The sequence below is a fragment of the Diorhabda sublineata genome, chromosome 5 (genome assembly GCF_026230105.1).
Source record: "Diorhabda sublineata isolate icDioSubl1.1 chromosome 5, icDioSubl1.1, whole genome shotgun sequence".
Classification (NCBI taxonomy): Eukaryota; Metazoa; Arthropoda; class Insecta; order Coleoptera; family Chrysomelidae; genus Diorhabda; species Diorhabda sublineata.
Genome location: NC_079478.1, coordinates 3,058,229 through 3,070,056, shown reverse-complemented (window position 1 = coordinate 3,070,056; position 11,828 = coordinate 3,058,229). Strand labels below are relative to the sequence as shown.

Sequence of the window (11,828 nt, the reverse complement as noted above, 5' to 3'; positions counted from 1 at the left end):
TTTAAAATTAAGTTGATTTGAAGAACTTTTCAATTTCACTTTTATAAATGAGGAGGGGAGACATCAGCGTAATTCATAATAATGATTCGGTAACTTTGACGTTGTTAATAATCAGAATTACAAAGTTGTTTTTAGCATATTTATAAGTATTGCAAATCATATTAAAGCGCAAAACATACCTTTTATTATTAATATTTTACGGATTATGTGAAAATATAGTTGAAATATGTAATCATTCTAATAAGATACAATAATTATATTCCGCTCCAAAAAATTTCCAAAAAAGCAGATTTTTGATTTTTTTAAGTCAAAAACAAATATGAAAATTGACATACTTTTGACGTGAATCTCGACGGTAATGACAAATGACGTTTATATCAGGCAATTATTTTAACCGCAGTATGAATTGTTTTCTGGGAATTTTCAGTTGGGAAAATGTAACCAAACAAAAGTCATTCCAAACTTTTCCAAATTACTTAGAATTCATGCTATTGGATTTTATTAATTCTTTCAATATTTCATCTTCAACACAAAGTTCATGAATTAGCTACCGAAAATAAAATCAATATAAATTGTCCCAATTAAATATAAATATAACGTACGTATGTACACCTGAAGTAAAGGTATACTTTCGTTCTATTTAAACATTTTAATTTGACAATTATGAAGTTTATTGAAAATAAGAATATGTTACTCAATAAGTAAATAAAAAATAAATAGACCAAGTTAGTTATTGATTTAATAAATTCAATGTTTTTAAAAGATTTTTGCAAATAAAATAATAGCGTGAATGTTATTGATTTTTATTATAAATAAATTAACTGCTGAATAAATAAAGAATATATCGTATATTTTTTATTATACTTGAAATAACGAAGAAGTTCAGCAACGTTAATATAACCTGATTTTAAAATTAATATTTTATTATATTATAAATTAATATAATTAAAGTATCTATTAATTGATTTTCTTTCAATAAACAGCTGCGTTACTAATTTTAAGGCATTATTAACCAAATCCCACTGATACTAATTACTTAACCATATGTCAGGATTTAATAGGCCTGAATAAATATTAATAACAGAAATTGTTGGTGTAATAATAATCACTGCAATCAGAATATTTCAACACTTCGCTTAGTGCGTTCATTTTACAAATAAAAACAGAATTATTACAAAAAATAAATTGATAAAATAAAGGTAAGATACACAATATTCCCAATATAATTCTAGGGGCTTTTTACTATGAGAATGTATCATCACAAAATTAAAAATCACATTAAAATGATTCCTATATAAACATGTAGCTTTAACACAAAATTTGATAAGATTAATATAAAAGCCACAGTAGTCTGAGGGGGAGTAATTTCTATTTGCATATTTCTATTCTTCAAAAGCAAACGAAAAATGTTTTAATTATTTTTTGAATACTGTCACTGATCGGTAAGAAAAGAAAATATTATTATATTGTATATCCTCACAAATCTTTTCACTCATAATAATTATACAGTGTGTAGTGAATTTTATGTGCAAAAATTCATGTGTCATAAAAAAATAGGTCATAGAAAAATCAATTTAATAGAGGCAAACCGTCAATGAGAATTAAAATAAATTGGAAAAGAAAGTCTGAGATATTATTATCCAAATTTTGTTACTGAATTGGTAATTTGTTTTGGCTCCGAAAACCAATAATCAAAACTTTTACATATGGATAGAAATATTTTATTCCAATTGAATGAATAAAAACAGCAAGATATCCATAAAAGCACAATCTAATATGTAACACAAAATTTATTTAAAGATAACCTAAAAAAGCATTATAAGTGACAGCTAGTGTTGATAGCTTAGCTTCATTTAAGTGAAACCTTTATACTTTTCTCTTCTCTATGGTATAAATGATTCAAAATTTCTATGATTAAATAATAAATAAGTTTTAAAATATAATTCAAAGAATCTATGAACGGTAGTTACTCACGATCTCTCATCTAGTTCCCATCAAATCATCTTTATTTAACACACGTATCGATTTTTTCTATTGTAAAATATAAAAGTGCAACAAGCCTATTCACAAAATGGTAATTTTCTCTTGAATTTGCGTTTTTCTGAATAACCTTCAGTCTTTGTTGTACAAAATAAGAGTCATCATAATTATTTGTATTTATAAGTTGCCTAATTGTCTCGGAATCGGTTATAAATTATATCAATTGTCCCACTAATATAGAGAAGCCTCTCGTATCATTAAATATATACCATACATACTCAAAAACTAATTATCGATGAAATAATTTTTTATTAAAACTCTTCAATTACTTAATACATACACTTTTTATCCTTCTTAGGCATGAAGAATCGAACATTCCTAGATTGCCTCATGCTGATGGGGTCAGCAGTATCTTTAAACTTACCTGAAATGAATAGGCCCGTTCTACAAGAAGTTGTTACTACAATCGTAACACTTTCATTGACTGTTGAACAAATAGTTATCGAAGACCATCATCTGGTAAGATTTTGCAAGTATCGGTACTAATATATACAGGGGATTTCAAAAAATACTTGTTAATTCTACTGCGGTGGTATTTATATATACTAATTAGTTTTATTAATATAAAATATACAAAGTAGGGCATAAAAACAGTATATACCAAGTACAGGAACGTCTTAAATATACATTACCAGGAAAAATTATCGTAAAATGACTCTGTTGTGAACGCACCTCGTATATATGTATATTTCTTTCGTGTTATGAATCTGTTCGCCGTATATACTGAATTTTGTTACCGTGGCAACAAGCCCTATTGTGGTTTCTATTTTTAGACCTTTTTTTTGTCTAGTCGGCCAACGCTGGGCCGTAAAATAAATAGAAAAAGAAATGTAACACTTGGTTTTTGGCATTGGTAGTGTGCGTGTGGTTATTATTGCGCTACTATCTCATAATAATATTTATATTTTGTGTATTTTGGTTGATGTCAATTAGCAAGAGTGTATAAATGTTTAAGTTTCAATGTACAATTTAGTTAAACAGTAAATACAGTCCAGTACTTATTGGTTTATAGTTTAATGATGTAGTAAAGGTGAATAAGAAGAAAGTTTAGTGTTTTATTTGCCATTACAAATGAACTAAAAAATAACGTAATCAGGAATCTCCTGTACAGACTCTGACATGAGGGATCGGACCCTTACTAAGTCTTTGATGTAAATCGACTTAAATTAAAGTTAATATCAAATATAGATATCAGATTTTTGAATTTATGAAATAGTTTCAATCACTTTTTTACAACAAGATAATTCCGATTTTTCTCAAAATTTGTTCTTGTAAGGCTTTGGGTATTCACAGGTACTTAATGTATACATGCTTGTGAACGAAAATTGGTTGGATCCCCGACTAGGACCTAACGATGAAACAAGAAACAGGGCCGTTTCAGGAAAAATATGGGATCCGAAAATAACAAACTTGTGTGGAGAACAATCAAACGAGAATTTAGAAAATACAATATTTTGGAGGGGATACGGAGACGGAGATGTTGTTCTAAGTAAAAAAATGAAAATACGAAATCAGTGCACCACAAATTTACATAATTTTCCGTTCGATACACAAATATGTGAAATTAAACTTGGTTCATGTAAGTAACGACCGAATTATATATAACTGACTCACATTGTTTTTATCCTTTATGTAAAAATAGTGTTTTCTTAACAAGCGAGGTGTACACATTCCAAAAACATTATAAAAAAAGTCTAACGCCCCTAATTTTCGTAATATTTAGTCTTTTTGATTTACAAAATGAGGCATTCAAAAATTTTTTACTAAATGTATGAAGGTGATCCAAATATGAATCGAAATTTTTGATAAAATACTCAAATAACTGAGTATCTCAGTGCACTTGAATGTAAATGGAAAGCAGCTAATATGACGGCCGTGACGTCACGCTCCGGTTGTCTACTGTTTATCTAGTTTATTTATCAGTGTTACCACCCAACTATAGTCACCACAATTTTTGTAGTATAAACTGTTTAATGAACTTTTCAATTCAAAATAGAAAATAGGGGCAAAATAAATGTTGTAGATCGTTTTAAAGAAGAAGAAGTTGTTATCAAATGGAAAAAAATTGAGCCAGTTGTGATTTTAAATGAAATCAAATCTAACGAATTTTATTTAGAAAATGTTTCTGTAAATGTCGTGTTAGATATTAGACCTACGGGTAAGTAGACATAATATCCTTTAACTATACTAAGTTCAGCGAGTTTCTAATTGTTTCATATCATCAAAAAAATAACCTTTAGGAAGTTCTGCAAAATACGCGTTTGTCTCTACCATCACATCTTTGTCAAAATCTAGACTCTGAAATTCAATTTTTAAGTTTGAGCAGTGCTAAAGATCTATTTACATTGTTAAGTTAAATTCCAATTCTTATTTATACAGTGAAGTTTAATTGTTTATTACGGAAAAAACTCGCAGCTTTGCCAAAATTTGAACGTTGTATTAAACAGGGACGGCATAAAAACCTATGCAAATATCTGATTTCGTAATATTTCGAAGTGACAGTTCTATTAAACAGGGACGGCTTAAAACCTATGCAAATATTTGATTTCGTAATAATATTTCAAAGTGACAGTTCTATTAAACAGGGACGGCCTAAAAACCTACGTAAATACTTGATTTCTTAATAATATTTCGATGTAACAGTTCTATTAAACAGGGACGGCCTAAAAACCTACGTAAATACTTGATTTCTTAATAATATTTCGAAGTAACAGTTCTATTAAACAGGGACGGCTAAAAACCTACGTAAATACTTGATTTCTTAATAATATTTCGAAGTGACAGTTCTATTAAACAGGGACGGCCTAAAAACCTACGCAAATACTTGATTTCTGAATAGTATTTCGAAGTGACGGTTTTTTAACAGGGACGGCCTAAAAACCTACGCAAAGACTTGATTTCGTAATAATATTTCGAAGTAACTGTTCTATTAAACAGGGACGGCCTAAAAACCTACGCAAATACTTGATTTCTTAATAATATTTCGAAGTGACAGTTTTTTTAAACAGGGACGGCCTAAAAACCTACGCAAAGACTTGATTTCGTAATAATATTTCGAAGTGACATGTCTGAGCAAAGTTATATATACTTTTATCGTATAAAATATGGTGGTTATTTATTTTAGGCAATTTCAGTTCCGGTTTGGTCGAGTTTGCTATAAAAAGGAATCCAAAGCATTACTTTATATCCATTGGTTTACCCTGCGCAATAATAGTGGCCCTAAACTATTTCTCTTTATGGATAAAATCAAAAAAATTCTATTTAAACCTATTATCGGTGATTGTTCATTTTTATTTTTATCACTTATCGACCTGTCGGATATATCCAGTCTCATATTTTAAGCATTTAGACATTTCAGTGGGAATATCAACTTCAATATCAATTTTAATTTTTATACAATCATTAATATCAGCGGAAATACAAAACGATACATTTTTGAAAAATCAATTAATTGTGAAAAGATACATAAATGAAAATTCCGTAGCATTATTATCTAAAATCAGTTATCCTATATTTTATTTCATTATTATACTGATAAATTATAGTTACTCATAATCTTAGAATTATAAAAATATTTAAAAATTATGTACAGAAAAAACTACAGTTACTAAACTCTTAATGTGTTTCATTTTCTACTCTCCAATGACCATTCTAATCCATGGGGTGAACGAGGCCCCGGCAGGTATATTCACTCTACTTTAATGTGAATCTTTCCGAGCAGACATTCTGTCAAGAGTCACACGGGTTGCATGCGATATCTAGCTGTCAGATATGCATTATACAAAAAAAAGTTTCAAATAAAAAAGATGGCAAAAATTATTATCTATAAAAATGACCCTCATTATTTTTGTCGTACGTTGTTTCGCGAGATATTCAATAAAACGTGCTTTTCAAAAGGGTGGATGACGCAGGCGCCCCCCCCTTGACGCTCTCTTGGATTTACTTTCAGGGGACACCTCTAAACATATTACAAAAAAAATATCTTCTCGGAAAGATTCTCATTAAGTGTCGGAATCAGCTACTACTGATTCCTTATCAGGTGAATAAAAATGACTGATGTGGTTTTATCAACATAACGCCTGCCATTAACTATTAAGTAACGTCGTTTCATTGAAAATTCCAAAATAATACACGGGGCAGTAAAGTGTTAATGAATATATATACTAACAAGTAATTATGTACAAAACATGAAAAAAATATTAAATACTTGAATTATTCCTTCTTATAAAAACACCCCACCTATCTTACACCAACAATATTTATAATAAAATCTTTGGTAAAAAGAAAGTTCATTTAATGAAAAAAACTTAAGAAGGCACCATCTTCTTTGTTGGTTGAAGTAATACAATCAACCCTGCAACAGAAGAAATAACACCCAACAATCCAATAGTTCCTGGAGATAATTTCACATGGCCCAAAGACGTTAAAGGAATGAAGAAATCACAACTATTTTTAACAGTATCAATCACAATACTTTGATTATTACTAAGAATGGAAAAAGTTCTCAACAAAATTTTTAATGTGTCATTAGAATTGAATTTTTTTGGTAAGATATGATCCTTATTACTTTTCAGAAGTTTAGAAATTTCATAAAAATCTCTCACTAAATTCATTGTGATAGAATACAACCAATATCTATTTGATAAGTTGGACCATCTTTCCGTATCTACTGTGCAAAGATCTGCTCTTCCCAACCACAAAATATGATCTGCTAATAGAAATAATGCATTGGTTATCTTGCTCAGAATAAGTGAGTAGCGAATGGTTGCTTCTTCTTCATGAAATAGTGGTAGCGTTGCATATATACTCTCAGCAAATCTGCCAAACCTAAGCACTAAAAATTAAAAAATATTTCATTTATACTATCAGAAATAAAGTTGTTGAGTATAATACAAATGTCAATTAATTGCTAAGCAGTGAATTTTTTAATTATTTATATTATTCAGCTTCAACTTAAAAAGAATCATTATAAATAGGACATTTTCATGAAAATTCTGAATTTGACTAAAACTTTTTACTTACTTAAATTGGGTAATGAAAATTATTTTAATAAAATACATTTTTTCAAATTTTCATAACAATAAATTGTTATAAATGGTTAAGTTATTTATTACAAGCAATGTATAAAACTGAGCTTAAAATTATTAACATTCTTACATTTTCTAAAAGTGCTTAATTGAAATTCCAAATTCTTTAGTCCAACTACACCATTTTTACGATTTTTCTGCAGATTATGCCAGATAAATCTACTGAGATATTGCAAGATTCTAGAAATTCAATTTCATATTAGAGCAGAGGGGAATAATTATAAGAGATGTTTACCTTGCAATTTTATCTCTACCGGCCGTTTGATTGTTTAATTTTATTAACTGATCCATTGCATTAAAGTATGCACTAGATACAAGAGATAATATATTAAATATTAAGTCATTACTACAAACGTTTGCCAATGAGTTAAATGTCCTTGTTTGTGTACTTTAATCTTTGTGTTATTACATCAGTTTGGCTATCTGATATTAGTCAATGACATATGTAGATAATAAAATATTGTACAATATTTTACTTTAAAATGTAATTCACTCTGAATATATAAAAACTGACGGCAAATATAATATACAAAGCGATTTTAAACAATTCATTTTGACAAGTTAGATAACCTTTTAGGAATATTCGGACAATGATTACATTAAACCGATCAATATTCGGAAAGAAATCCGGATCCCATTCACAGTCATTTTAGAGCTGAACTAAGTGATCAGGTCCACATCATTAGGCACAGTGGTTTGAGAATATGGTTCATCTATGGTTTGTGATTATACTCAAGATTAATGGGTGTAAAGGCGGTTAGATCACGAGTGGCTAAGTTTCTTTTTGTTTTTTAGAACCTTCAAAATCATTAAACTCGATTCTTGGTTATTTTTGATAAATTTTTATAAGCAGTGCTATTGCTAGGTTGATAAATAGCTGATATCTGATCAATAAATATCATTAAACTACTTAAAATCTACTTTAAATTAATGTCTATAAACATGAGAGAATTATGATTAATAATTAACGCACGAAACTGAAGAAATAAAAATAAAAGTTTTTTGTGAGAAGAGATTTGAATTTGAAAGCTTCACTAAAAACGAAGTACCACATTCGGAAACTCTGATAATCTCGTTTTGGATTAGGATCAACTGATATATGATCTGATCTGATAGGTCATTGAAAATCTAATGAAATTATTCCTCAAATATATTCTTCATAATTGATTTGATTGATATTGGAGCATAAATGAAACTAGTAGTAGTAGTAAAAGTAATCATATTTTTTCAAGATAGCTGAAGAATCATTGGTATACAATTGCCTCAATCTTTAAAAAGAAGAAGAAATTGACAGCTATCTAAACTTCCAATACTCAATATTCTAGCATAAAATTTGTAAATTGAATTTTCTTTTACTCTGATTATACAGTCTTTATACCTAGTGTATAGAATAAATATAGAAACCTAAAAAAGATAGATAAAAAAGATAAAAAGTGATAGAAATAAAAACTAGAAGGAATTTCGTTTTTTGTTTTAACAAACTGGTTTGAAACTACCTGACCTGATAAAAAGATGAGTTTTTGAAAGATTTCTTTAAGTATATCATGAAATTAATAAACGTTTTTTAATAAAGAGTTACTAACATTCCGACAAAAAATACGGAGCATTGACAATTCATTTCCATTGAAATGTTAGCTGATAATTAGTGGTACAGTTTTTCATAATATAGATAAGATAAAATTGAAGCTAAAGACGACTATTTTTAACTTGTATAAGTGAATTACAAGTGCTGTATATTTTATGTTAATTTTATTTTAACATTTCAAATATGGAAAAGGAAGATATGTCTACCGAAGAGCAAGATATTAAGCCCATTTTTCCTGTTATGACAGAAAATGCCACCTTATCCGCTAGTGAAAGTCCTAAAAAATGGTCTCCGGGTTTACAGGACACTAGCAGAAAAAGTGCATTTTTGCCATATAAAGTTTATACAGGTAACACAGTATTGACAAACTTGCAACGTGGTAATACACTTGCAGAAAATGTTCTATCAGAAGAAACAGAAGTAGATTTTCATATGAAAGCTGGTCAAGGTGAATTATGTGAACAAGATATACTTAAAGAAGGTGATGTGGATGTTAAAGATAGCAATAATTTAACTGCTCTTCATTGGGCTAGCTTCTATGGTCAATTACATACTGTACAACTTTTAGTAAAACATGGAGCACAAGTTAATATATTAGGATCAGAAGAAGAATCCCCATTAATTTTAGCTGCATCTGGCGGTCATCATGATATTGTAGCATTTTTAATTAGTCATGGAGCTGATGTAAATCACGTGGACCATGTACTTATAAGTGTATTTATTATCCATGAATAATTTTAAAATTTTCTTATTTATAGATGTGTAATTCTGCTTTAATGTATGCTGCAAAAGGTAATCATCCACATACTTGCCAAGAACTTATTTTAAATGGGATAAACATTTCTCTAATTAATTTAAATGAAGATAGTGCTCATTCTATAGCAGTAGCAAATAACAGTACATTGGGTGAGTAATAAATGGATTATTTCTTCTAATTTTTCATATTTAATAATGATTGTTTAATTTCTTTTACACTTTTCATGTATTTTGAAATTATATTGAAAATTTATAAAATTTTAACATTAAGATTTAAAAAAATTAATTTTTTTCATAAAATAACTATGATATACCATTTTTTTAGTAAAAATTTCTTATTGTTGAGTGTGAGAAACCTAGACTTTACTGTAATAAATTTCTTTGATGTATATGTACTGGTTGTTTTATTTCAAAAAGGAATTTACTTTTTGAACATCTCAGGAATGGTAAAATTAACAGAAAAGGTATTCAGTTCTATATTATTTTATTTGAAGGGGTGGGTAGAGAATATAATGCAGGTAATGGGTTAAAAGAAGGACTTTGTTGGCCATGTTGAATGTATTCATTTGAGAACTCAGTTTGACTAGTAGAGTTGAATAGTGTAAACATTTTCGACTGGAGACACTCCATACAATAGTTATAGATAACACTTTCAATTTTCCATATTAATTCAATGGGATAGTTTCTTCTTCTTGACAAACCATTAACATCCTCTGAATTATTGTGATGAACATACACTCACAATATGTTATTAAAGATTCCTTGGTTATAGGTTATATATATATATATATATATATATATATATATATATATATATATATATATATATATATATATATACAAAATTGTGTATTTAAAAGAAGGCTTTTTACTGAAATTTTCACATAATATTGAAGGTTATGTATGACTTGACTCATTATTTTTTATTTGTTTTAGTAACTTAAAAAGTACATTTGATATAAGTGACAATTTCGGTTTTTTGCAGCTCAAACTGTGATAGAAAATTTTTTAATTTTACAAGTAGAATCAGGCGCAACTTCGTCGAAAAAAAGTGGAGGAACTGTTGCAGAAGAAAAAGGTTGAGAACTGTGACTTTATCAGTAAAAATTGGGACCTGAATTTTGCTTGTAGTAGATTTGAAAAAAATCTATATTACTGCGAAATAGAAAGTAATATGAAATACTCGTATATTTTTAATAAATGATTTTTTTTTAATTAAAAGTTGTTTTTCAATTGAATGAACCCCTTCCTATGATGATGATTATTAGAATGATCAAAATCATTATTTCTTCTAAATATTTTTAATTTATTTCAAGTTTACTTATTTTGTGTACCACCCAACTTATTAATTAATGCTTAGTTTCTTTAGGAATTATGGCAAAGTCTTCTGTATATAAGGAACATTTTTTATTGTGAAATCACTGTACTGATTTCAAGCTGTTAGGTAATTTTGGTACATTTTCTTCTGTAATTACCAATTGTTGAGAAAGTAGGTAATAGTACTTGAAGAAAATAAAATACACTGTAATGTTTTTCTTATTTATTTATAGTGTTTCTATCGATGGGGTAAGTTTATAAACACTGTCTCATACTTATTTAATTTATTTCAACACTTACACTACACTTAACTAATTTATTTATTTAAATTTTTTGGTTACTTTTCTAGTTTGGTCCGTTCACTTCACTATTTATTATAAGCTTACTAACTACGCTAAACAAACTCGATATAAAGCAGAAATGGAAGTTCCAGAATTCTAAAATGTAAACATACAAAAATAAATAAATAAAAAGACCTTTCTAGAAATTAGTTAAAAAACAATGTAAACATAAAAATAAACTTCAATTCCGCGGTTTATAAAAAGTTTATCGAACGTGGCGCGACTTCGCCAAATTTTATAATTCCATTCTAATCGGACAGGACCGGCTTCATGTTGGGGACGAGTTCGTAACAATATATTTGATTTGTAACCTTATTATATCATAGTGTGATACTAATCTTTAAATAAAAGGAAAAAAGGCTTGGAACATTTTCAAAATAGAAAAATAAATAATGCAACTTTGTATTCTGCATAAAATAACAAAAAACTAAGTTTGTTTGTATGACAAAGATACCTTAGGACAGGGGTCACATTGGCTTGTAGCTGTAATGATCCCAGAATGATCTTTCTTTTTTTTATTTGTATTAATAGAAATAATAATATTGCTGTCAAGGGGTGTATAGTGAATAAAAACAACTGTATAATATTTAATTTCAGATAATATAATTCCAAAACTAACTGAATATAAATTATATTAAAAACGAAATATAACTATATAATATCAAAAACAAACTTAACTAAACTTAATTGTTATGTAACTAA

The 11,828-nt window shown here is 28.1% G+C and overlaps 4 protein-coding genes across 4 annotated transcripts in view; 2 read left to right on the top strand and 2 right to left on the bottom strand.

The window, feature by feature from the left end:
• LOC130444748 (membralin) overlaps positions 1-379 on the bottom strand; it is a 121,968-nt gene extending 121,589 nt beyond the window's left edge. The window contains exon 1 of the mRNA XM_056780027.1: positions 180-379. The gene's annotated coding sequence lies outside the window, so the exon portion shown is untranslated. The remainder of the gene's footprint in view (positions 1-179) is intronic.
• A 1,965-nt stretch (positions 380-2,344) lies between these two features.
• Positions 2,345-5,655, top strand: LOC130444745 (gamma-aminobutyric acid receptor exp-1-like). The gene is made up of 4 exons (XM_056780024.1): positions 2,345-2,499; positions 3,334-3,619; positions 4,064-4,198; positions 5,165-5,655. The coding sequence occupies exons 1-4, from the start codon at positions 2,371-2,373 to the stop codon at positions 5,593-5,595; spliced, it is 981 nt and encodes a 326-aa protein (XP_056636002.1). The 5' UTR covers positions 2,345-2,370; the 3' UTR covers positions 5,596-5,655.
• A 525-nt stretch (positions 5,656-6,180) lies between these two features.
• LOC130444747 (peroxisomal membrane protein 11A) lies at positions 6,181-7,751 on the bottom strand. The gene is made up of 3 exons (XM_056780026.1): positions 7,363-7,751; positions 7,198-7,307; positions 6,181-6,874 (listed from the first exon to the last, which is right to left on the bottom strand). The coding sequence occupies exons 1-3, from the start codon at positions 7,416-7,418 to the stop codon at positions 6,348-6,350; spliced, it is 693 nt and encodes a 230-aa protein (XP_056636004.1). The 5' UTR covers positions 7,419-7,751; the 3' UTR covers positions 6,181-6,347.
• Positions 7,752-7,774: 23 nt separating this feature from the next.
• LOC130444746 (DNA-binding protein RFXANK-like) lies at positions 7,775-10,648 on the top strand. The gene is made up of 3 exons (XM_056780025.1): positions 7,775-9,414; positions 9,471-9,618; positions 10,454-10,648. The coding sequence occupies exons 1-3, from the start codon at positions 8,896-8,898 to the stop codon at positions 10,549-10,551; spliced, it is 765 nt and encodes a 254-aa protein (XP_056636003.1). The 5' UTR covers positions 7,775-8,895; the 3' UTR covers positions 10,552-10,648.
• Positions 10,649-11,828: the final 1,180 nt, after the last annotated feature.